The sequence below is a fragment of the Alligator sinensis genome, unplaced genomic scaffold (genome assembly GCF_000455745.1).
Source record: "Alligator sinensis unplaced genomic scaffold, ASM45574v1 scaffold131_1, whole genome shotgun sequence".
Classification (NCBI taxonomy): Eukaryota; Metazoa; Chordata; order Crocodylia; family Alligatoridae; genus Alligator; species Alligator sinensis.
In genome coordinates, this window is record NW_005841830.1 from 4,684,284 (window position 1) to 4,711,613 (window position 27,330).

Consider the following 27,330-nt stretch of genomic DNA (forward strand, 5'->3'; position numbering starts at 1 on the left):
AGCGAGCTACAGACTTTATAGAAAAGTTAGATGTTTTCAATCACTATGTAAGGAACTGGCTAAAGTAAGCTCAGAGACATTAGCAATGGTCTTTGAGAATTTCTGAAGGATGAGAAAGATTCCAGAAATTAGAATAGGGTGAACACAGTGTCATTTTTAAAAAAAAAGAACCCAGAAAATCCTAACTTTGATTCCTGGAAAGGTACTGGAAAAGAACAGCCAATGTAGTTGCAAGCATGTAGATGATAACCAGGGGCTAAACAAAAGCCACTGTGGCTTTGTAAAGAACAAGTCTTGTTAAACCACCATCATTTCTATCACCAAAGGAGAAAAACCATGTCATGTATCTGATTTTTTTTTTTTTTTTTTTTATAGTCTGACATGACATTCTCTTAAACTAGGGAAATACATTTTAGAGGAACTACTGTAAGGTACATAGACAACTAAAAGACAGCTATCAATGACTCATCTTCACGCATAAAGATGTATCAAATGGGGTTTGGCAGAGAGCTATCCTGTGTCCATTACCATTCAGCATTTTCATTAACGACAATGAAATTAAGAGTACACTTCTTAAATTTTCAGTGGTTGCAAGTATTTGGAGCATAGAGTTCAAAATGATCTTGACAAATTGGAATAGCAGTATAAAACAAGCAAGATAAGATTTAGTATGGGCAAATGCAAAATATGATACACAAGAATAAAGACCCACACGAATACAAAATGAAGAACAGCTGGGTAACTAGTAATTCTTTAGAGAAAGACCTGCAGGGGTTATAATGCATTACAAATTGAACAGGCGCTAACAATATCATGCTGCTGCAAAGTGGGGAGACCCCACCACACTGGGACATATAAAAAGGAGTATCATATGCAAACCATGAGAAATAATTCTTCCTCCCTCCCTAGCATTGGTAAGGCATCTAACGAGAGTTGCATGTCCAGCTTTGGGCACTTCAGGAAATAAGTGGATCAGTTGGGGAGAATCCAGAAGAGAGCAACAAATATGATCAAAGGAAAAGTAAACAAGACCTATGAGGAAAGACTGAAAAAAAAGGGTTTGTTTCATCTAGAAAAGAGAAGGCTGAGGGGATAATAGAACAAGTCTTTAAATATGTAAATGTGTACTGCAAAGACAAAGATGATAAACTGTTTTACACGTCAACTGGGGACAGGACATAAAGTAATGGATTAAATCTCCCTGCAGTTTAATTTAGACATTAGAAAGATCTTTCTAACTGTGCGGGTGGGTAAGTACTAGAGAGAATCCCCACGTTGAAAGTTCATAAGAGCAAGGTAAGAACAACTGCATATCAAGGGTGGTATATATGTAATCGTTCCTGACTTGGGGCAGGGAGATGGACTAGAGGTCCTTTCCCTTATTTTTCTTCCTCTATGATTTTGTAGTCACAAAAGTGGCTTGGAGCTCCCTTTGAACCCCATTCTCCCTGAACTGCACTCCCCTTGAGAAAATAGGACAGAATCTGTTTGTGAGAGTTCATATTTAATGTATTACAGGTAGGTTCATAAATTGGCATCACACAGAAGCCTGAAACATGACTGCTGCTTCTGCATTACACAGAAGCTCAGGGACCAAAAGCAGGTGGAAGTCATCTGTACAAGTCTTGTCCCTCTTCCAGCCACCTCCCAGAAATGGAAAGAAGCATGCTCACCCTGAGTTGGAGAACAGCCCTAGGAAAAATACCCACTTTCAAAAAGATGATGAGAAATCAGTGGCAGCCTTGGAGTGGGGAACAGAAAGAAACTCCCACTGCCTCAAAAAGTGGGGTTGGTTGGAGCACTACAGGGGAATTTTGTCACACAATTATAGCAACTAGCCTATGCATATATCTCAGTTGCTGGTATGGTGACCTCCAAGAAAATATATGGTGAACTGGAAAAAGCCAGCAGGAATTAAAAAGCTCAATTTCTTCGCCTGGTGGGAAAACACTGGCAACAAATTAACTGTCTAAGAGTGGCCTCTTGACAATCTGAGTTGGGCACATGGTAATAAAAGTGACATTTTGGCCTGTTCAAAATATACCTATCCCTCCTTAACGTCTCAGAAACATATGTTGAAATTCTGACAACTCTGCTTTGACTATCAAATGAAATATGAAGAGATTTTAATGACCAAGGAAATGGTAAGCCTAGTCAATTACTGCTACTGTGAAACTGTTAGCTATTGGCTAGCTAATTAATAGTCACTAAATGGTTAGAAGTAAAGTTTTGTTTGGGTTTTTTTTAAACGCACACAGAGAACAGGACTCTACAGGAAAAATCTGCAAAATGTGAACATGAAATATTAGATGGTGAGCCAGTTACAGCCCTTTGGGAATTTCTCCAACTTTGCTCAAATAAATTGCCTTTAGGTACAATGTACCATGGTTGCTAACAGTCCCAATTTAACTAGGACTGTCCATGGATTTTTAAATTTAAAAAAGGGAGCTGGAGGTGTGGGGAGAGGACAAAACCGAACAAAAAAAGAACAAAATTTTGGCATCTGGGAGTCAACATCACCACTCTTACATCTAAACAAGACACCCAGAAATACTTTTACTCACTAAAGGTCTCTGGTGGCCTACTGCAACCTGTATTCACTCAGGAGAAACACATCTCCACCCATATTACACATTTGATAACAAAACATTAAATTTTGTGCACAAGAGAGGTTTTAAACATAACACACTTTCCCGGTTGGGAATGTGAATATTCTTTTCTTACATACACTATTCGAGAAAGGAAAACCCTTTGGCAGGCTTCTACTGCAACCAATCTTTACTTTCTTTTAATGATGTTTATTATATTTGAAGGCTGTTCCAATGACTTCATGGGAACTAAAACCTGTCCTCTCCTATACGATGGTAACTGATCACACGGCAATCTGCCAAGCAACTTCAGGATGCCTCTGGACACACTCTAGAATAGTACGAGCTCTTCACTGCCACATACACACAGTTTGCAGGGAAGTTACTCATTCTGAGAAGAAAATTACAGATAGTCTGAATCACAAATGAGTCCCTGAGCTATACTTGTGCTATGCAATGCACAGATGAAAACTCCCTGAAACCAACAAGCGGACTCAAGACAATAAGGGCGCTTGCTTATGGTCAGCCCAAGAACATCACTGAAAAGAAAGCCCCCACCCATTTTGCTCTCAGCTCAGCATATACTAAAACCCCAGTGTAACTGGTTTAGGATGGCGGTGTAACTGGTTTAGGATGGTTCTGAGCACAGCCCCAGCACTGGTCTCAGGCTCAGAGCCAGGGATGCCTCTCAAAGGTACCCCAACACTCATCACAGAGTCTGCTGTAGACATGTCCCGAATCACACATTTGAGAGGTAAAATCAGGTTACTTTCCAGTGGATTCATACATTGTAAGTAGTGGATTCATACATTATAATCCAGCTAAATGGACATAGACAAATTTGCAGCACTCCCTTTAAGCCTCCTGTCATCTGAGCACTTCAGATTTCAATGGAAAAATCAAGCTTGATTTGCTTGACTCTGAACCAGTGACTCCAACAGCTTGACAGGAAGTCCAACTACTTGGCTCAGGATAGGCTGAGAAAGACTGCAACAAGTTATAAAATGCTGATATAACTCTATAGGGCAATTTAATATTAATTGATCAGAACATTTAAAAAATCTATTAAAGCAGATGTATTAATAGTATAAAAATACCACATTGCATTGGGGTCCATTTTTAGGACAACTGTGCTGCTGAACAAATGATGCACTCCTGGAGGTGGTATTTAATCAGTGCTTTGGTAAGTATAATATTAAAACTAATTGCTCTGGATGAAAATTGTTATATTAAGCAGTAAAAACCTTTGCTAAATATAACTTACATTTTTAGGCAGGGTATTTTTTAATATAAATACATGACAATTTCATTTGCATATGAAATACTATTAGATTATATTGATGTCATTACAAATGTTTGCTAAAAACTAATTTTTCTTTGGCTATTGATATTTCCTCTTATTCATTTTAATTACTACTCAGAACTAAATTATATACTAAAAAGTCACCAGGACCAGATGGCATTTACCTGAGAGGAACTCAAAGGAGAAATGGGAGAACCGTTAGCAGTACTATGTAACCTATTGTTAAAAAAGGCCTCTGTACCAGAGGACTGATGGGTTGCCACCATAACACCCAACTTCAAAAAGGGCTCCAGAGGTGATTCTGGGAACTACAGACCAGTGAGTCTCACTTCCATCCTTCACAAATTAATAGAATCTAAAATAAAAAAATAAAAACAGCAGTAATATAGACAAATACGATCTACTGGGGAAGAGTCAGCCTGGTTTCTGTAAAGGGAACTCTTGCCTCATCAGTTTGCTGGAATTCTTTGAGGGTGTTAACAAGCGTATGGAGGACAAGGGGGATCCAGTTGATGTAATGAATCAGGATTTTCAAAAATAGATTTCAACAGGGTGCCTCACTAAAGGCTTTTAAAAAAACAGAGTTGCCACAGGATTGGAGAGAAGGTTTTTCATGGACTGAAAGCTGGTTCAAAGATTGGAAGTAAAGGGTAGAGCTAAATGGCCACTATTCAGGATGGAGGGATGTCAAAAGTAGGGTTCATTCTACAAGGATCTGTGCTGGGCCCAGTTTTGTTCAACATTTTCATCAATAACCCAGAAGTGGGGGTACACAGTGAAATCTCCAAGTTTGCAGATGACACTAAAATTATTCTGGGAAATCAAGTCCCAAGCTACAGAGAAGACATACAGAAAGATCTCAAACTAAGCAAAAAAAGGCAAAAAACTGAAAGATGAACTTCAGTGCTGACAAGTAATGCACCTGGGGAAAATAACCTGTTATTTTACACACTGCTGAATACTGAACTAGTTGCATGACTCAGGAAAGAAACCTTGGAGTCACTCTAGATAGTCCTCTTAAAACTTCAGCTCAACATGAGGCAGGGACCAAAAAAGCTAATAAAATGTTGGGTATCAAAAGGGAATTGGGAAAAAAAACAACTTAAAAACAGAAAATACCATCCTGGCACTATACAAACCCATGGTGCACCCATATCTTGAATACCGTGAGCCTTTCTGGTCTCTGCATCTCAAAAAAGGATGTAGAAAAGATTCAGAGACAGGTAACCAAAATAATCAGGGGTATGGAGCCATTGCCATACCAGGAGAGACTGAAAAGCTAGGAGTTTTCAGTTTGGAAAAGAAAAGGCTGGAGGGGGGCAGGGGTATGACAGGATGCAGGAGAGGAGCACACCCTGCTCCTCTCTTGGATCCAGCTTTCTATGCGCCCTTTGACCACTTCTGATCTTAAGGTTTGGTCCACTTGTTAAAAAAAGGGAGTGCTCGAAGACTTTGTCCATTCTCAAAAGTTGTGCCAAAGTATAAAGGGGTACAACCCTCTTGGAGTGAACACAGACAAATCCCACACGACTAGAAATTATACCAGGAAAAAAACCTGAGTATATAAACAGATTTAAGCCAAGGATTTGTCATTCGGTTGTTTCATCTTATTTCAGGAATGAGCAGCCACTCAGTCACCATGATGGTATAAAAAGCCAAAGGAACTATTCTTACTACTGTAGTAAATGATACAAATATAGTAGGCAACTCAACATCCACAGCAATATTGTGCCCAGGCCAGTCATGAATTTTCAGTTTTACCACACGCAGTAGCTAACCACGCAGGCAGTGGAAAGCGAAATTCAAACCAGTGATGTTTGCTACAGCAACAAGTAATACCTGATGAATTAAATTAATTAAGAAATAGAACGGTTGTTCCTACATGTACAATCTGGACTAGATGACAATAAATAAATATTGCCAGAGTGAACTTAATAAATTCTCAATCAAATGAATGTAGTAATGGTGAAACCAAGACCTTCTTCACCAAACCATTTCTAATGTAGTAAAGTTTCATATTTTGAGGGGTAGTTGAGGCAAACCCCAAACCACTTTATTATTACCCTTCATGCTACAGAGACATTTGCATGACAATTGCTGTAGAGTAAATGAATTCCTTGCAAAATGCATTTCCTTCTTTGTATTAGTCTCCAAGGTATATATTTAATGTTTTGTGGCCACTTAGATATCTGCAATCCATTCATGGTTACAACTTCTTCAAAAGGCAAAGATGTTTTAAAAGTAAGTATTTACATTGGATAAGAACATTAAAATGACTATGCTGGAGCAGCAGCATGAGCTGAGTTGGCGCCTGGAGCCAACCCTGTGGGAGACTTGTGGGGTGATGGGAAGGCGGGGGCACAGGTTCTGATCATGGATGGAGGCAGGGCAGCAGCCCTTATCCACACCCAGGCCCAGCTGAGCTGTTGCATCTGTGCATGCTCTACCGGCCCTGGCTGTTGCTCTTAAAACAACAGCATCTGGGAACCGTTTCATTGTTCCTGGAATGGCAATGCTGTTGGGGCATGGACTCTGCAGGAGCCGAGGATGATCCAGCACCATTCCTAACTTGGCGCTCAGGGTGGGTGTCCCTCTCACCCACCCCTAGTTACACTGCTGTGCTAGACCAAACCTGAGGTCCATCTAGCCTAGTATCCTGTTTCAGATGGTGGCAAGTTGCTTATAACTTAGAGGAAGAGTATTAGAAACAGGTCATGTTTGAAGTGATCTATTCACTTTTGTACATTCCCAGTAACCAACAGCAGGTTAGATCCCTACTGTTGCTTCTAAAATACCTTGATAGACCTATCCTCCATAGGTTTGTCAAATCTCTTTTTGAACCCATTATACTACTGGTCTCCATAGCATCCTGTGGTAACGAGTTCCATATTTTAATTATGCACGATATAAAAAGAGTATTTTCTGATGTTTGTCCCAAACACTTGCTACGTAATAATTTCTTTGGACATCTCTTAACGTCTTGTATTATGAGGCAGTAAAAACAGTTCCCTAACGGTTGTAACAGCTCAAAATATTCAGGTCATAAACAAAGGTCCCTCTTCCCCTTCAAAGATTATGGAAGCATCTATTATCCATTAGGTCATACCTGTAAACATTTCATATATAGGCCCGAGTCTTCATAAAGAAATTATGGAGCTATTCTATTACATAATTTTGGCCAGGTACAGAAGGTATGCTGTAATACAGAAACTACTGGTTCTACTGCTTCCATAAACTTATTTTTAGTCCTTACCAAATAGATATAAAATAGAATCTATTTTATATCCATAGCACTGGATTTTATAAAGTAGACAGTTTTATATCCATTTATATCCAGAGCACTGGATTTTACACCTGGTTTTTATGATTCTACTGGAGGAAATGCTGCTAGAAAGAATATCTGACTTTGATCACATCAGTATTATCCTGGTGCAGGGCTCACTGTGCAAGAAACTGACCAAGAAGGATAACAAGAAAAATACAAAATCATTTCCAGTCATGCCATCCAATCTAAAAAGGCTTCACTAAGGTTTATTTCTATAAAACATGGGTGTCAATCATAAGGCCTGTGAAACCTCTTTATCTGGTCTGTTGGACTACCAACAGGCACCAGAAGTTGAGGCACGGTTGCCTCAGAATTCAGGACCTTTTAGCCCCACTGGGTATTGTCACTGGGGGTGAGCTTGGTCCACCAGTGCTATCCCAGACATGTTCCTCCAGACCTCTTGCTGCTTGACCCTTTGCTGCTGCCTGACATGTTACTGCTACTGTCACAGTGGCTATTGTGGCAGCCTTCGTGTCCCAGATTCATTATGCCCACAAGAAGCTCTGCAGTCGAGACCTGGCCCAGGGCCCTTGGTGAGTTTGTCACCGTTGCTTTAAAATGTTCCATGTGTGAAAATGTAATATGAAATCAAAAAGCTGGGAGAGCCACATAGTCAGTTTAATTACATATATCAAGATAGGATACTTAGATCTAATACTTAGATTTCTTGTCATATCCAGAACTCCAAGGAAATGGAGTATCTCTTAATGCAGCTTTCATCTTCCTTTCTTGATCTATACTATTAGATCATATTTCTGTCTGGAATCATCATTAAAAAAATGAATATGCTAGGCATTATATTGCACAACTGCCCATTTCATATCAATGGAAATTTGGAAGGATTTTTCAGGTAAGTTTAAATACTACTTTGTAAACTTTTTTTTACCTGCATATTTTGTTCCTATGAATTATTCTATAGTCATCAAAGGCAGTGGTAAAAATGATGACAGTTCATTGCTTGAAGGCAACTTCAAAGAGAAGTACGCACTACGATTGGGTGTCTACAGAATTTTTACCAAGTAATAAAAACCCTTCTGGGTATAAACTATGGAAGTTAGGAAGACTCAGGGTCAATGTTTTTTGATGGGTTACATTGTTTTTCTAGCATTTTTAACTGAGGCAATCAATTAATTGGGCAAGAGGCTAGAAAACCTGACTGCCAGGCCCTCATAGTTCCAGCTGCTTCATGAAAGAACTTTAAACATAAGAGGTCAGTGACTCAGCTCCTGGACTACTGCAGACGACAGACTGCAAACACAGTAGACCTGTCACACAGGCATCTCAATTTTTTCCATTCCCATGAACCAAGCTGCACCTTAACTAGTTTTTCTATTGAAAGCCCTCCTCTCCCTTGCTGAGACAGCATGGTGGATTGATACTGCCAGCTCTATTCCCTTGCACCATGTCTTGACACAGCTGTCATGCCTCCCTTTCTCTATTCCTTTCTCTCTGGAGTCTCTCTCTCCTTGACTCCTTATCTTTCCTATTCTTTACCTTCCTTTGCTGACACTTCTTCTACCCTCTCTCATTCCTCTGACACCACTCTCTGATCCTTCACCTACTAGCTGGAATAGTCAGAGTAGCAGAGAAGAGCAGCCAAAATGTATGTCTGCACCCCCCGCTCTTCAGATACATCAGGTGTAGAAAGTGGAGGTCGTTTTTAAGGCAACACTGAGCAATTATTTCAGCTGAAGGGCCGCTTAATGAGATTTGGGGGTCACAATGGTAGCCCCACCCTTTGACAGGTGTCCCGCTCCCTGGTCACCATCTTGGAACCAGAAGTCCAGCCCCTAGCCCCTGATCTTTGCCACTGAGAGTCCCTCCCCTTGCCCTGGAAGCATAGCTTAGAACCGGAAAAAAATAAATCATACTAAAAACCAAACAGCTACTATAACATTCTAATTTCAAAAAATATTTTTGTCCTGATTTACATGTGTTTGCATAACATATATAGAGGCAATTGCATAATAGCTCAAAATAAAGTCTTACTCTTGTATATGTGTGGGGGTATAGGTGTGTGTGAATAGGTGTGGAGGGTGTGTGGGGTTCCTGCACGATGGAGCCAGAAGCTTGGGCCTGCTCCCTGCTACCACATGCAGCTCCCAGAGCTTGGCTGGGGTGGCATGAAGAGGGATCAAACTGGCCTGGTTCCATCATGCAGAGTTCCCTGCCACTACCAGAGGAGTCCTGGGAGTTGTACATGGCATCAGGGAGCAGGGAAAGTTGCCTTTCTCCATCACACAGGGCTCCCTGCAGCAGTGCATGGCTCCAGCTGTGTCCTGGGAGCTGCACATGAACCGCAGGGAGCCCAGTGCAAAGGAACTGGGCTGGACCTGCACTCCCACTGACCCAGGCTCCATGTGCCTACCACCCTACCCAGTGTGGGCCCCACGCTCTTGGCTCTGCATTTCCACTAGCCCCACCCCATGCTCCAGGCTCCCCCCGCCTGCTGCCACTTCCCTATCTGTTGCCCAAAGTGCTGCAGCAGTAACAGGAGGAGGAGCTGAGTAGTTGCTTGGGCAGCTGCAACTGTGGCAGCAACAGTCCCACCTGGAAGCTGTGTGCACTGCCTGGGGCTGGGGCTGGAGCCCTCCCATGGGTGAAGGCGGGAGCACAGTGTGCTGGCCCAGCAGGAGTGGGCAGGGCTCGGCCCCATGTGGAGTACAGCAGGGGCAGCTGCAGGCCAGGCCAGATACATTTATTTGGTGGGCTGGATCCAGCCCGAGGGGCTGTATTTTGCCCACCCCCATTTTAAGGAGTTACAGAATAGCATGTTTGTGGTGTTTTTGGGGGGTAACAGTAGATTTGGGGTCTTGAAGATCTTATTATGAAAACTGAACCTCCCTTTTAACACACCACTCTAAACCTATGTGGCACTCCTTGTGTGGCCTGCCTCTCTACAATGAGCAAAGCAGCTTCAGAAAAGTAGGAAAACTATCATTATTTTCTTGCTTCAGGGTATTCCAATTGCTGCAAAGCCCATACAGGAATCTTCCCTTCCATGGACAGCACTGCACAGCTGCTTTGGTGCATTATGTTTTATTTGGTTTCCGTCTCCTGAAACATAAGTTATTGTGCACTACCGGAAGAAAGATGCTAGACTTGATGAATCAGTTGTCTGATCTGATATGGCAAGTCCTCTGTTCCTAACAAAAAGACATAGTTTATGCTTTGCTGTAATGTTCCTCTTAACTGCATTTTAGTGTTTGCAGTCCCTTAGAAACAACTGACTGCTGACAATACAGGTGTAAGGACTTTACTACATCTCCTATATTTCAGAAACATGATCCATCCTCACCGCCACTAGAGGATTTCCCTGCTCAATCATTATCTATGTGAATATACAGAACACGTGTTGGTATATGGACCTGAATTTTAGGAAAAAAATTCTAGTTTGCCTGTCAACTATAAAACATGCGCAGATGGTCACAACTCCTTACAAATGTGAAGAAGGCAAAGGATTGAGGAAAGGATACCAAGAGTACCTGCAAAAGGCAGTATGGGATGACCAATATTATACCTTGACAGTGCATTCTTCATTCCAAATGATTCTAAAATACCCCAAGATGCATATGCATGTGTGCACACAGAACAATGAAATGGAGGTGACTCTGGATGAATGTTAAGCATCAAGTGGCACAAGCAACCTACTATGTAGCATTATTAAAAAATGACAAAGACAAGATGATTGTACTACTTTAAAAATAAAACAAAACAAAAAACTAATGTATCTTTAATGTCCATGCAGACAAGACAAGGCCTTAGTGTTAAAAGGTTTTTTTATGGTTTGGTAAATGGCAAGGAATTCAACCTATTTATGTCCCTAAAAAGAAGAGGGACTGATTCAACCATAGTGCAGCTAGAACCACCAACTCCAAGGAAATTATTTTATTTCACATCAAGGTTTTAAACAACCAAGCCATCCCCTCCTGTTGCACATTACAATACATGTGTTTTTCAATTAATCTCTCTTCCGAAGCCATACTATTCTTGCAAATCTTATAACATGTAAGTAACAAAGCAATGGTGAAAAGTTAGTTTCCCTTTAACCAGGAGGCATTCAAAGATATCAAACAATTTGAGAGGGCAATCGTATATTTGCCTTTGGATATGCTCTACGTCTATCTAGAAAGACATGTGAAAAAACTACAGAACACTACAAAACTGCATTACAAATTAAACAAAGATAAATATTTTGAATGAAGCAAACCCTGGTTTTTATACATACATGAGTACACTACAACCAGGAAGCCTCTTGAGATAGAGCACAAGATAATACTCTGAACCTCATGCACCATTGTGTTACTTCAGTTTTATGCTGGATTACATTGATTGCAATGGAGTTGTACTGGCACACAAGGCAATGGTATATCAGATTCCTTGTGTAAAACTGAGAATTAAGAGATCTGGTCACAGATGTGATCTTATGACTAGAGACACCAAACTGTTTTAGAGAAGGGGTGGAGCATGCAAGTAACAGGACTTACCTAAAGCTCTCTGGGTACTCAGTGAGAGCCATGTTGATGATATCCAGTGCGTGATGATACTGCTTTTGGGCTGAAAAAAGGAGGGCCAACAGATGAAGCAAATTTATATCATCTTTGCACAGTTTCAGTGCTTCTTGGAGGTGCTCTATTGCATCAGAAATCTGAAAAAAAATAAGAAACATTTTCCCACCAATCACATATCTGACCTCTTCCCCAAAGCTATGAGCACATATAGCTGTTGGAAATCTTTACATCTTATTGGGAACATTGTAGAAAAACAGACTTTTGTAAGCACTTTAACAACCAGCCCAAGCTAACAGGCTGCATAGCCAGTGAAGCACAATTAAAAATCTTGAAGATGAAGAGTTTTTATACCACTATAAAGCAGCTGGCATGCAACTACTACTACAAGGTATCAGAAGGGGTAGGAGACATAGCCCAATACTCCCCCTGTTTTAGCACTGTGGTTGGGTGCTGTGTACAGCCCTTTTAGTTATGCCATAAACATATGAAATTCCCATTTCCATTATGTAGCTTAGGGAACTGTGACAGTTTCTTTGCTCCGTGTCAACATAAACATTTCTGTTGCACTTTGCCTCTTATGACAGCTACACAATGCCCTTCACCATTTAGCCCAAGACGAGAGAAGTAGATTATGAAAGTCCAAGGGTTAAATATGCTTAAGGTTCAGAATGCCGTCAGGAAAGAGAAATATTCATTATCTGCTCAGTAAAATACAGTCCTGACATCCACCACAACAGAATGTCATTAGAATCGCATCCTATATGGTGGAAAGCTTAACAAGTCTCACATGTGCAAACATGCCATGAAATCTATGTGGTCATATATCTTATCTTTACTTTGCTCAGAAAAAGGAATGTCTGAACTCCATGTTTGTCCTTTGATCACTTGTAAGTTTTGTGGGGGAACTTTGTCACCACATAGATGTTGGGCACTGACCATTTCGAGCAAACATGCCTCTCTATGGAGGTGAATAGGTGAAAGAGACAAGGGGAAAGAGCAGTGAACCCAACATCACTTCCCTTGCAGGCCACGGTATTTGTCCATTTACATGCGCAGGGCTAGATTGTGCCAGTTAGGCATGTTCCAGAGTAGAAAGTGGTGTCAAGCCACAGCACCCCTATGCTTAGTAAAGTGTTGCACCTCAAGATGATACACTCCCAGCCAGGTATGAGGTGCTGCAGCTAATTTACCCCAGGTGCATGCAATCTGCTCTAAGCAAGGCTCTTCTTCCTCTTGCCTACACTGGAGAAGGACAGTGGGAGCACTCCTTTATGAATATATGGAGAAAACCTCCTTCCTGCAAAATCTATGGACTACCCACCCCTAAAGAATTGCAAACTAAACTCCCTCACTCCCCTTTGTACTGCTGTAAAAAAAAATCCAGTGCAGGGACCACAGACAGGAGAGCTTTTGTTGCACTACATCAACAGTTATAAACAACACTGCAGGTATGATTGAGGCATACCAATTAACCCAGTCAAAACAGTGCCATAACCCAGGCTTTACTATATCTTTCTCAAGGTTGATCATTCAGACACTGACACTTTTCCTGTTTACTTCCTCCAAAACTAAAAATGTCCACATTGCCAAGTTGGGGGCGAAAGGAATTAATTAGAAAAATCCAGGAACTCCTCTCCCTGCCCTGAGATTCCAGAGAGCCTTGAATGTCAGTACAGATAAATTTAAAGGGGGCAATTTGCACCTACCCTCTATTAATGTCACCACAACATTTAAGAATGCATTACATCTGTGGGCACAAATTTGATTCGTGAATCAGTCTGCTTAAGTTTTATGAAGGCAAACTGCTATCCCTACAATTCTGGCATATGATTTAATGGAGGCTGATTGGCACTTTGCCCTAAAAAAGGAAATCAGAAACTCTCCGTATAGCTTTGGCTGCAATGAGGTACCCTGAAGTCAGTCCCAGTCACCTTTTCAGACTCTCAGGCTGATTTTCCTGTGATGCCAAAAAAACATAACCTAAAACTTATTTTTCACTCATCTGTAGATTAGGCCTTTCCTTTCAGTGGTTACATGTCTGGTGACTAACTTTTCCCCTTAGCGCTATCTGATCAAAGACCTAGAAGCACAGCTATATTACTTGTTAGATTTCTCCTTACTCAAAATTTAGTTTTAATCCCAGGTTCTCATCTAATACAGTAGATTAGAAACACACTCTATAGAGAAAAAAATATAATTGCATTTATTTGAGCAGGTAAAGAAGCTACCTTTCATCTGTTTAAGCTAATGTCTCTAATTAACAACTATTTTTCCTTCCAACAAAAATCTAGCACTTTAATTAGAAGATAGTCTTGGTCTTTGAGTTGCAAGCAATGGTTTGATTTTGAATATCAGTCATGCTTGCCTGCCACATGATTGTTTAACTAAAGCCAGAAAGTTTTTCAGCACTGTAACAATATTACTAGCCCACACAGAGTCCTCCCACTACTACAGAATTAGAAACAGTGGACAAACACAGCTAAGAAAAAGAGCATGCAACAGCATCAACATGCTCTGTTTCTTTGCTGCAAGCCTTAAACAGGTCAACCTGGAATAAGCCAAACTTCTCAGCGAAGTTGTGAGGCAAATTTCCAGAACAATAAACCACGTTTGGCAGGAGTCAAAGCAAACTTCTTTGGAAAGGCAGAGACCAGCTCTCTATTGACAGATGCCACAGCTTATTAATTTAAGTAGCTATGTAACATGAGAAACATGGAAGCTGGCAGCCCAGATGGTGTTCTGAAACCTCAGGGCTGTATCATACGTATGTTGCCAGCTTAAATTCCCTGCCAATGCTGAGCTTAACAGCAATTCTATCTCAGCTGGACCACGAATCCTAGTGGGGCCTACAACAGGAAGATGCTACTTTCACCCAATTCATCATTCAGTTAATAAACCAGAAACATTTTGCAGAGAGAACATGTGCATACTTTTATTCATGTTGTAATGACTTAGCTTCAAAGATATTGCTATAAAACACAAATGGAGCCTCTCAACACTGCCAAAATAGTACTGTGAACAGGGATATGCAGAATGCAGCCTCTTAATTTGACACTACTATGCATTTGTTTAACAAACAATGCTGAGAGTTATCCTTACCTTCCTATTTATATGCACAGAGTATGAAGATTTAAAAAGCATTTTGCAATAGCCAAATACATTTGTATACTTACATTGGTTCAGCAACAAAATTACAAATTTTCAAATGCAGTGAGAACCAGACTTCAAGCTTCTGAAGCTACATTGATTATAATTGGCTGACCAGCCCCAGTCTGGCTAACTTTGATATCAGCTGTGAATTAGAGATGATTAACTACAAATATTTGGCAAGACATCCATATTTTTAGTATTTGTAGGATGGGACGTTAAAGAAAGGAGGAATTTATGGCAGAATCTCCAAAGAGAAAAAAAGAGGCCTGGTCCAAAATAAAGCCTTTAAGGAAGAAAAGATTGAAACGTTTATCACTTGGGCACATACTGAACTCTTAATGAAAAGGAAGCTAGCAGACTTGCATGGACTGGAACTTCTATCATTCCCAAAACTATAGGTCAGGACCTAAAACTGATTCTCAACCAGCATGCTATAGCAATGAGATGCTTTTAAGAGTGCCATGGGGTACCATGCAATGTTAGCACTGTTGTGTGTACAAATATCTACACTTGATTCACAGGATAAACCCAGAGATTTAAAATAGGAACCCAGTGTCAAAAAACATTCTGACTTCTTATGAGCCTTCTGAGTTCTTTGCAAAAGAAAAAAAAACACCTTTTTTTCTTTTTAAATATGGAAAATAATCGAGTGAAAGCTTAGCACTCGTATTTTTGAGGGGTACCTTGAGTCTAACAAGGCTGAGAACCACTGACCTAGAAAGACCTAACAGGGTACAACGTAAGCAGTGCTACTCAGAAAGAGTGAATGAGTGCAAGAGAGAAGATGACTATGAGTGTCTACACCAGCGGTTCCCAACCTCGGTTCGTGACCCAAATGAGGGTTGCAGGGGCAATACTGGCGGCGCCGCACACAAAGGATGAGCCACGCCACGTTCCAGGAGCTCCTCTGGCCCCAGGTCGCTCCACCCCACTCCCAGCAGCAGGTTGTGGCAAAAAAAGGTTGGGAATCACTGATCTATACCCAACAGTCTCAACATCAAGTTTCTCCCCCGACATACACATACACAAAACTGAGTTCTGATCTCTTCTTTACCACCACATACAAAATAAGATTTATGAGTCAACCGACCCACCTTGAAACCATATGCTCAAAAGGAACAACAGGGTGTGAGAGGAATAACTGATAGATACATTCCAAACCTTTTATTACTATTATTATTAATTTCCCTCACTGCTGAAGTACATGCACCCTTCATGCCTGTAGATGCTTTTTGAAAATTGCCACTTGAAACGTCAGGTCTCTGCTGGCAGCCCACAGATGAAACTGATAAGTGAGAACTAATTCTCAGCTGCTGGCCCCTGGCTGCCTTTCCACCCCTGTTTTCCTGGGGAGGAAGGTCAAATCAAATCAAAAAGACATCAGTACAAGTTTTAAAATGACTTGAAAACCTTACATGTTCTTTTTATGGATCTGACATTGATTTACACGGTATTCAGGGCCAAAAAAGGAACCAGCACCTACAATTAACAAGAGTTCTGACTCCTTCAAGTCATTTCCATGGAAACAAGCTGGCAAAAACAAGAAAGACTTTTAAAAACTGCCTCCTTTTCAAAAACTCACTCTAAAAAACTCACTCTACCTTGTTTTTGCAGATCCCAACTCTATTATCACAGAAATGGAAAAGAGGCAGAACTAGCACCCTGGACTTGAGACTTGGAAGTCTCATTTTTTAACTTATTTGGCTGACTGTCAACTGAGCCCTGCAGATGTTAGTAACCCCAGAGGCCAACACTGCTCTTCTCCTGCTAGCACTTCAAGACTAGGAAAAAAATAAAATAAGACTCTCCTTATGGATGAGGACATATTTGAATTCACGTGTATTTACTCAGAAGCGTGTTGCAGAAAGTGCTTTAATGGCCCAACCCAAAGCCTATCTGAATTCAAAGCAGTCTTCCCATTGATTTCAGTGGTCTTTGAATCAATCTCTGAAAGGCAGTGCCTTCAAATATACATGTCAAGTGTAACACCATCATTGACACTGATAGTTGAAGATTGACCCTTTCACCTGAGGGATCTTTTATAACCAGGTCCTTACATTGCATCCTTGCTTAGGTAACAGAGTAAACTTCAGGGTTTTCTGTTTCCTTTCCCCCTTCTCCTGTATTTACCAGACTTATTTTAAGCAAGTAATAGAAAAATGACTGCTAGAAATATTCTATAGAGTCTTTTCAGGGTAGGTAGTTTTTTCAGCATCATTAATTCAGTCTACTTGTGGAACTGAAAAAGCAGAACATTGCCATCTACTTCAGGAAGTTTTATGTCCATATTATTCAGCTTTTTCTAAGGCACCTTATTAAGTGATCTTGATAATGAAAACAAGGTTTATTTATAAGAAAAGGTAAGATGTAATAGGCAAATGCATAAAACTGCACTTTTAATGTCTTAGCAGCATGATGCAGCCTGATGAAACCTTGAATTGTGACATTCAACAGTTAATACAATCTGTCAAATGCCGAGAGAGAGAAGAGAGAATAATTTATCTTTCAGTTAATCAGAAAAAGTGTATGTTAGATACTTTAAATAATTAAGGATATTAAAAATGCATTGCCAAATGCTTATCGTTAACCATACTGGCAAAAGAAGAACAGGATATTTTACAGTGGTCTAAAAATAAAGATGTCTCAGGTATCTCTGATCACTCCAAGCATGCGTTAAAGATTTATTTCTCAGTAGATGGAGAAGAGGAGCAGCAGGGCGGTAGGGGCCAAATTGACACAACATAATATACAGGGTTCACACCTACAGGGAGCAGGGGCAAGAGGCAGAATGTCAAGGACAAATCTGCAGGTGCAGCAGGAGACACAAAAGAGAGCAAGGGGGATGGAACAGACAGAACAAGTGGAAAAGGAGGACAAAATGCAACGTATGAAATCTCACCGCTAAGAAAGACTAGAACCTTAGAAATAGACACGGAGGATGAATCAAAGCTTGTTGTTTCAGTAAGGGGGAGGCAGGACAAATGATGACCAGAAAACCTCAGTTTTATTCTTTTTGAGGTCAGACATGAAAAATGTATCTATAAAAATATCCTTTTAGTATTTTATCTCCTCAAAGGGACTAAGAAACCAGCAAATCAGACTGTCAGAGTATATAGGCATAGAAAATAGAGTAGTTAGATATTTTTTTCATTAAAGGCCCTAAGAAAACTGTATTGTGAGGTACACAGCAGGCTGATGACAAAGTTCAATAAGCTGTTTTAATTATCTATCCTGATGCATTAGTCCTCACAGAACACTGCTCTTATTATGAAAGGGTTGCAAAAAAGTGACATTAGTAAGAGTGTGCTCTCTTGGAACAATTAGTTTAACCTAATGAACAAATAGCTCACCTAATTAGCTCAGGAAAGTAAGAAGCATCTGTTTCACTCTGTAGTCAAAGACTAGAGTAGAGAGAAATCTGCAGTGAACAGAAAGCCTGCCAAGGAAGGAAAATAAGCTGATGAAATTGCAAATCTAGTTAAAAGGGCTTCTAATAAAGTTCAGCTTTTTTGACAAAGGTCATCTGCTTTTAACAGAAAAGGCAAATCTTCTTAAACACAGCAAAGCACACTGTTAAAAACAGTCTGATTTTTTTTACCTAAGACCTGCAGTAACATCTGAGTACCAAATAATCCTACCAAGGGCCACAGAAATCATAGTGGAAGGTACTCAAGCATGGAATAAGCAACTCCTTAATACATATAACTTGAGAACTTTAAGAGATCAAGAATTTTAAAAGTAACAAAAGAGACTTTTGGAAGAGACTGAGACCAGGAACAGGGCCTGGTTAAAAAATAACAAACATCTCAAGTTTGGCCTTTGCCCTTCCCGTGCACAGTTGCTTAGAGCAGGGAGTGCAGGGGACAGACGGAGATGAATCACTGGATAAATGCTTTTGGAAAGATTTGACAACCAGGGTCATAGGACTAGACTGAACCCCAGGCTAGGGAGTTCTTGCTTATTCATTCTTTTATTAAGGTGGATTTGAGTTAATGCTATTGGCCCTCCCTCCCTCCTTCTCTCCCCGCTTTCAGGAATAGTCATTGCTGAGTGTGACCAGGATTGGTTTTATTCTGCTGAGTCATTCCACTAGCTCCTAGCCACTTGGTGACTGACAGAATTGAAATTACCAGTCATGGCACATACCTGTCTGACGAGAGCCAGCTGCAATGAGACGTAAAGGATGATTTGGTGGTCTTCAGGGGCCAGGTGATGTGCTCTTTAAGGACAACCAAACAAGAAAAAAAGGAAAGTGAAAAATCAGATTGTGCTTTTCATTCTCTCTTCTACCAGAAAGAAGCCACAAATTATGCATAAATTTTAGAAAGCATATTTCAAGAGGAATTCTACAAGTGCAGAGCATATGAATGCTCTGGTGGCTGAGCCAAGCTCATGAAACGAGCAAGCCGGAACTGCTATAAAATCTAGATGCTTGGCATTTTTATACAGCCAGATGCGAAGCATCTCCCATTTATTAAAAAAAAAACAAAACATGCTGACAATCTGCAAGAGATGATTTATCGCAGGATGTTTAGATACCTGACTATGACGGAGAAGAGGGAAGAGAGTGCAAATCATTTGCTCTCCATTCATGACCCACATACCTTTATGACATTGTTTTAAGCAATTCAGCCTGAATAAAAGCCTCAGACTAACTACCTTCTATTATTTCACCCAAGGCACAGCAGCAGTACCCTAATATCTGAATAAAGGCTCTGATACAGGAAAGGGGTTGCCTAAATAAAATGAAAATTTCTCCTCTTAGTGTTGTTGTTCTTGCCAGTTGGATTCCATGAGCAAATAGCAGTCTGAAAATCAGCACCCCTGCTCCCCAGTACCAGGCAGAATGCAAAATACATGGATATTATCAGCCTGGAAGAGCTTTCAATTCAACTAGTCAAGATAGACTGAAGTTGGGAGTGAAGTTGGACACAGAAAGAGAGCAAGTGACATGCCCAAAAACACGCTCAGGTTAACGGCTGAGCCAAGAACAGAACCAAAGTCTCCCAATACCCAGCTCAGTGCCTTACTCCTGCTAGGCTCTGTTGCTACTTCTCCAGCAGTGCATATAATAGATGGCCCTCTACAGAGCTACATGGAATAAGAATTTGTACTATCCTGAATACAAAGCTTCACTGCTGACACAGCTCAGTCTCCACATTTGTAAGGCTTTACTTTTTGTTTTATTTAGGAATGGGCAGAGACTTCTAAACAGGCTCTCTTTATAACCACTGCCCCAGCCCTACAAAAGGCAAGTGTTAGGAAACATACAATAAATGTGTTTCACCCAATCCTGATCCATGGGTTTCCTTACAGGATTTTGGAAGGGTCTCTCAGATAACACTCTAAAATCTATTACCGACTCCATGCTGGCTGACAAACTCAACCTCCTCTCCCAGGTCTCTTTTACAACAATGCCCTTACCACAAGAGGAAAGGCTGATCATACTAAATAGATATTTTCTAACTTTTTGGGGCTTTATTCCAAAGAAGAGGGAAGTCTGCACCTGTGCTACCCTGCCCAGAGGCAAGTGCAGTTGAAGAGTTTATGAGGGAGAAATAAAAGACTGACAAGCCTGATGGCTAAGCACTGCCAAACTATTCATTCACTAATAAAAAGATTTAAGAGTTGCTGCAGGAAACACAAACCACACACTATGTCAATGGCAGTTACCACACAACTATAATCTTAGCCTGAGCTAAACTCTATTGAGCTGATGATTATAATGAATTGCTCCAAGACCGGCAAGTTTAATTTGGACGGAGTATGCCCTTTATCTCTGCTGGTTTAGAACTGGCCTATAAACTCTTGGCTAGCATGATCCATACCAGTTCCAGGGATTAAGACATGACACTGGATACATTATACTGCAACGTGTCACAGAGAGCTCAATTGATTTATTTATTTATTACACATAAACCTGAATGCAAGCCTGTTCTATCTAGGTCACTGGAAGAGAAGGAACTGTTCTTTTTAAAGTCCTTCATATAAAGTCTGCAACAGCTCCTCTAACAATAGGCTAAAGGGCTAAAAAGAAAGGAAGTCATCTCAATGTATGGGGAACAATGATTAACAATGGTTTGGGAAAGAAAAAGAGCTGCTACTTTGTTTCTCATCTTTAAATGGTATTAAAACAACAACAACAACAAAAACAAGCTGGTGAAACAAGGCTTCTGGCCAAGAGATTCATGTTTAAGGATGGCCACAGGCTCCTACACTCTGGGTTGGCAGAGTCTGCGCGTACTTTGGAACTGAAAAACATGCAACCACTAATACAGCACTATCTGGCCAACTTGCAGCACCCCTTGTCGGCTGTACTATGGATATGTCTATGGATATGATTGGCTACAGGGTTGTCTGCTTCCTAGCTAGAGTTAAGATAACATGAAAATAAGTCACTGCCAGTGGGAAAGGTCAAAGGATAAAAATAAATACGGTTAAAAAAGCAACGCAGCACAGCAATTACATCTAAATAGCACAGTACCGGAGATACTACATAGGAGTCAAGAACACGTGTTAGTTAAAGTGACAGATCTACTACTCTGAAAAGTGCCGAAATGTACCTTGTTACCCTTCAGAGCAACATGAATAAGGATCTGGAGACAAGTCTGCTGACTTTAGTGACAAAAATAAGTTTTTACTGCCATATACTCCTATTACCATTGCAGAGCCAACAGAGCTGAGAGCGAGCGTGCTAGATTCTGCTCCGTCTTGTGTGACACCAACAGAATTGTTAACTAAGCTCCAGTTACAGGATCAATCAGTTACATCTGTGCAGTCTCAGAATACAACAGAGCTGTCTTAGGTGTTACGGAGGACAGAATTTGACCTCCAGAATTTTTGTTACTGGTGCCAATATGTGAGAAGACAAGAAACAAGTCTGAGACAGATCCCACATTGAGCTTAGGTATCTTGATGACCATCACCTTAACATGGCTAAGATAGCTAGAGTTTGATGCAAATAGTTAAAGAAAAATACCATCATTTTCCTTACACTTACTGAGATGTGCTGAACTTGGGACCTTGCAAGGTCCTTCTTGTTACCTAAACTGAAAATTAAAATCTTCAAAACTCCCACTCACTGCCACGCATTCCTCAAGGCACTGAAATCTACAGCCATCTAAGCTTAAGAAATTAAAATTTGCCAAGGCACCTAAAAGTTCTGCTTCTGGGCAGTCCAGAAGCATCTCAGTCTTAATAGTGCTGAGTAGCTCAGCATCTGTCACCTAAACCCCATCAGGATTCATAAACTATACTTTCTTCCATCTGTTTTGGCTGGGGAGCTCAATATAGCAGACATTGTTGGAGCATGACTAGTGGACTCAACTCGATACAAACTGCTGGAACAGCTACTTCTTTCAAACCACAGTGAAGGGAAGTGCAGTACTATCACCACCATGCTTTTATACCACCTGTTTGTGCAGGGGCTGGAACTCTGGTATCCTCTCTCTTAAGGAAACACCCTAATCACTAAGTTATGTTTGCTCCATGTTCCTCTCTGGCCAACTGAATCTTCAATTCCTTTTATGCAAAAGTGAAACTACGTCAAAGTTGATAATTTTTCCTCCTACCTCGGAACAGCAAACAGCCTGGTAGTTAAGGAACTGTCCTGGAGAGGATTATGGAATTTTAAGCTGTGAATCTGAAGCCAAGGGAGGCATACAGAATAAAGCACCTAAGTATCAAAGAGGACTGTTGTTTAAGAAATATCCAGGTCTTCATTGTTTTCTATTGAATGGGCTCCCAATTAAGCATGCTGACTGTTTTGGATCCTATACTGAGGATCCAGAAAGCAATTTTTAGGGAGCCTCTTGCCTAACTCAGAGGTTGTAGATTCCTTTATGGGAGCCAGATGCCCAAAGTCTCTTGGTGGATCTTGGGCATAATCCTCATGTTTGGCTTATTTTTAAGTTGTAAGTAGCTGTAAGCATCTAAAGGACTCTTCTCAAGGAGTTGGCTTTTGACATTCACCGAATGATCCACTATATTCTTGCAATCAGTGGACTGGTTTAGAAGAATGACTGTCAGCATCTAAAAACCTTGTTAAACAGTAAGACACTGAAGCATGTTGCAGAGAATGAAATCGTTTTTAAAGGGAATTATTTTGGCTTCATATAAAAAGGGACACAAATATCAGTCAGGTTCTCACCTCTCCAAAGTCTGAAGTGCTTTCTTGTGTAATTCATCTTGATTGCACTTCAGGGTAGCTGCAGGATAAGACACAAAGTTACTGAACCATTGAACAGAGAATGCTTACAGTACATTCTAAAACACATAGCACAAAGCAACAGAAGCATATCAGCACCTGTATACATGGCTGTGAAAAGGCCAGTAATGTTTTTAGACAGGCATAGAAAAAAAAAGAAATCTTTTTGTTATAACTAGGTCTACCTCCCATTACAAATATCTGGAATGCGAGCCTGAAATGTTCGCATTAAATGTGCTGTACATAATGGAGACTTTTTTAAAACTAGAAACATGGGACAGAAACCAAATCCCAACAGACAGAACACTGTGACCAGGTCCTCAGCCAATATGGCATTCCTTCTGAAACTACTGCAGCTCATTAAGCTGCTCTATGTTATGATATGTTAAATGTGGTTTATGGCCCCTAGTTGCTGCCTTTCCTTCCTTGCGGTTCTCTAAACTGTGTCAGGTGTTAGCTCTGAGCACCTAAGAGCTGGCACATTAGGTTCCATCTTCATTCTGTAATAAATTCAAAGCAAATAAAAATAAAAACAATGAGAACATTGAGGATCTTTGGGACCCAGTAGGAAACAAAGCTATAAAGGTGTGCATGTGTGCAAGGGCTGGCAAATGGATGAAGTAACAAGGAATCAGGGTGAAAGACAGATGCAACAATTGTATCACTAGCATAGGATATCAATACCTATGTCTGCATGATTCTGGCAAAAGGTAGCAAAACCCTTCCAACTTTAACCCTGCTTCTTTCAGAGTCAAAATTAGTGCAATTTAGCTTGCTTGTATACTGCAAGCTCTTGGAGATCCTATTTACATAACACTCCCAAGCACAAACCCCTTTCCCCCTTCCAAGCACCTATGCTTGTCCACGCCCTAAGAGCAATTCATCTTTACTGGATACTAAAGAGGATCCACAGTGAAGTATTAAGGAGGCTTGCTTTGTTAGAATCTATGCTGGTGCCATAGCTGAAAAGGTGAGAGCCTATAGGCAGAAATCTTAGGGTAAGGCAGGGCAGTGCAAAGTATGCTACAGGCATAATCCAGAGGTATGATGTAAAAAGACAGAAAGGATTTTTGTTCATTTTTGCTCAAAATTTCAGATAACCAGTTTCTTCTGAGTTTCTAAGTTCAAATGTTCCATTCTCTAAAGCTCTGTCCAGTGCAGTGAAAAAGCAGAACATGGATGAGTTTGATAATACCATGACGGACCATGACGGAAGCATTTTCTAAGCTAACATGGTTATCAAAATAGGGCTGAGAGGATTGTTAAAGCTCTTCTCCAAGACCCTCCAACAACTCTTCTGCATTCTGCTTTCCTGCTAGTCTTCAGATGCAAAAAAACTGCAAAGTGATTATGCCACAAGACATTATGGCAAAGATTTGATAAGAAAATTGTTTCTTTATTTTGCTAACAACGTAAGCTTGAAAGCATCACAAAATGAGTTGTTTAATGAAATGCCTGGAACACTTCACCCTTTATGTTCTCCTCCAGAAAGACTAAAAATTCAGGTGTACTATCAGTTACTGCAAGTCAAGAAACAAGAGAAAAATTAAAAGGAAAAACTAAAAGGATTAATGTTGACATCAGTTTAAAATGGCTAACAAGGCTTTAAAATGGATTTAGTAATGGCTACAGCATCCAGGAGAAAAACGTGATCTCATACCTCACTTATGACAGAATCACAGAATGCTGCTAGAGATGTTATCCATGATTTGGAGACAGAAGCAGCATGGCAGAAGGATGCTATGTGCTCAGACAATGAATATAAAATAAAGAAGTTTAGAAAATGTATTGGGTGCAATCCTCCCTGCACTTGAATTATACTTGAATAGTTTAGCCCACTATTTACTGCGTTCACTCAAATCTAAGATGACCTTGAATTTAAGACCCCCCCCCGATTCTATACACGGAAACTTTATAAATTTGTTATAATCTTCCATGTATATAATCTAATTATTGAAGGGTCATCTTTAGTTCACACCCTCTTCCACCACTGCTACAGGCGGAAGACAAATAGCTGGGATGGGGGAAATCAAACAGCTTTTCCCCTGCTTGTGCCAGCCCCTGTGCCTGTCCCCCCTTCTCCCTCTGCCTCTCCTCCCCCATACCCTCCCCTTCCCCAGCCTATGCTTTCTCCGTCTTTTTCTCTCCCACCACAGCCTCTTCTCCTCCTTCTTCCCTCTTACTCTTGCTCCATGCTTGCAGGCTCCATCCCCATTCTAGCCTGGGACACGGACCATGGCCCTAGCCCAGCTCCTATAGCTAGGGACCTACAGAAATCACAGCAGAAGTTCACTGCATGGCACTTCGTTTAATCTTGCAGTTTCCCCTCATGGCTCCCTCCCCATGTTAAATGGGACAAAACACCTTGTCTTAGAATCGAGTAAATACAGTACATCTCACCTAGAAAGTATCACCAGTTAAAAGTATGTTGTGGAGTTTCAGAACTTCTTTCATAACCAACCAACTGTGAGGCTGATAGTTGAGAGGAAAAAAAGAGAGACTGGCATGTCTTATCCTGAGAAGCAGCACCACACTAACAGGGTTATGCTGCTTCTGGTACCTGAGCTAGCTCACGTATCTACAAAGCACTGCATTATGCCATGGCATTGGTGATGTGTTGGGTCGGGGGGGGGCATGTGGCTCCCCAGATTTCTGAGTCAATGGCAGGACACAGGCGCAGGCTGCAGCCTGGCTGGAGCCAGAGCCTTGCAGCAGCATTGGCAGCAGCGCAAATTGTGCCGCCCCACTACAGTGGCAGCACGGAGCTGTGCCCCCCTACTGGTAGCACTTATGCATTGCCTATGTGCCATGGAAATAGAAAAACCTCTAGCAGAGCTCTTGGATGTTTACAGGTTTTAGATCATGTCATCTACTGTAGCTCCACTTGATGTAGTATAGTTCAAATAGAATCTAGGTTTCTCTACCCAGCTGCCAATAGCATGCTGAAATCTGAGCTGGCAATGAGGAAGGCGTGTGAACAAAACACACAACCTAGTTCACACAGAGAAAGATTAAACTTGTGAAAACAACTGAAGCTTGTTTCAAAAGAACGTTACACATTATAGGCTGAAGATACAACTGCCACAGTGGAAATGTCCCAGTGGAAATGTAGCTTAATCTGAATTAAAACAAAACAACCCCTGCCTTCCCCAAATGAAAGTGAAAAGTGGTTTAGAACAGCTATGGAACCGTTCTATTACTAACAGCCATAATGCCCAGTTCCAAATACAAGGGTCTCAGAAAAGGAAGTGGCTGAAATAGGGCCACAAAGTTACCCGGATGCTCTTTCCTTTCTTCCAGTACTTAAGCCTATGATTGCAAAGGAGTCTGTGTTGAATTTCTAATGTTTTGAGCAATGAAACCCAGGAATTAAATGCTAGAAGACAAACGGTTGAATTCAAAATGTCGATTTTGAAAAAAACTTTTACATTTATACAGTCACCTCAACATAAACTGAATGTATTTTTAGCATATTTTGATTAGTTTGGGAGGAAATTTGTAAAAGTCTGGGTGCTAAAAAACTGAATTTATTGGGATAAAATATAATAAATTTGTACCTAATGGCAGATATAAGACGGGAAGATCTTAGTAATGAGTAGACTGGGAATACACTTACTATGTTCTTGTGTTTTTCTGTCAGAACTGCAAACTCTTAAAATCACAGATCATATATTTACATAATTGGGTAACAGAGAGAGAGATATGAAGTCAATTGTACAGTTGAGTGTTTGTGTTCCATTTCACAAAACGTGTATAGTTTTTCCTCCCCTGTTTCCTTTTTTCCTAGAATAAACAGAAGTGGGATGTTTGGGGGTTGGGAAAAGTCAAAACATTTTGTTTAGATCAATGTATTATACTGGTGATGCATATGAACAACCAGCTAAGTGAAAATCATCTATATTAGGGAGGCCCAGCAGACTAATAAAGACAGCACAGGTAGGGGCACAGGACATTTATAAACATACTTTTTCGTCCCACGACTCTCTGGAGATCTGGTGGGTTGGAACAGACTCGATTAATCAAGTCTGCTCTGCACGTGAACTGATGCATACTGCGCTGCATTGCATACAGTTGTATAAGTGGCGATACGCACGTCAGCGCACAGAAAATGGTGACAGTGTGCTTTTGAATTAAAACACCTTCAAGGTGTTTTAATTCAAAAGCGTGCTGCTGCCATTTTCTCAGCACTGATGCACATTTTGCCACTTACACAACTGCATGCGCCGCAGTGCTGGACACTTAAAAGC

At 40.7% G+C, this 27,330-nt stretch overlaps 1 protein-coding gene across 4 annotated transcripts in view; it reads right to left on the reverse strand.

The window, feature by feature from the left end:
* Positions 1-27,330, reverse strand: part of TTC7A (tetratricopeptide repeat domain 7A) — a 321,743-nt gene that overhangs the window by 165,388 nt on the left and 129,025 nt on the right. For all 4 annotated transcript variants that reach the window (XM_025203549.1, XM_025203451.1, XM_014520074.2 and 1 more), the window contains 3 exons: positions 23,027-23,084; positions 19,024-19,096; positions 11,704-11,864 (listed from right to left, as the gene is read on the reverse strand). In XM_025203549.1, the coding sequence (XP_025059334.1) occupies positions 11,704-11,864; positions 19,024-19,096; positions 23,027-23,084 (292 nt within the window). The remainder of the gene's footprint in view (positions 1-11,703; positions 11,865-19,023; positions 19,097-23,026; positions 23,085-27,330) is intronic.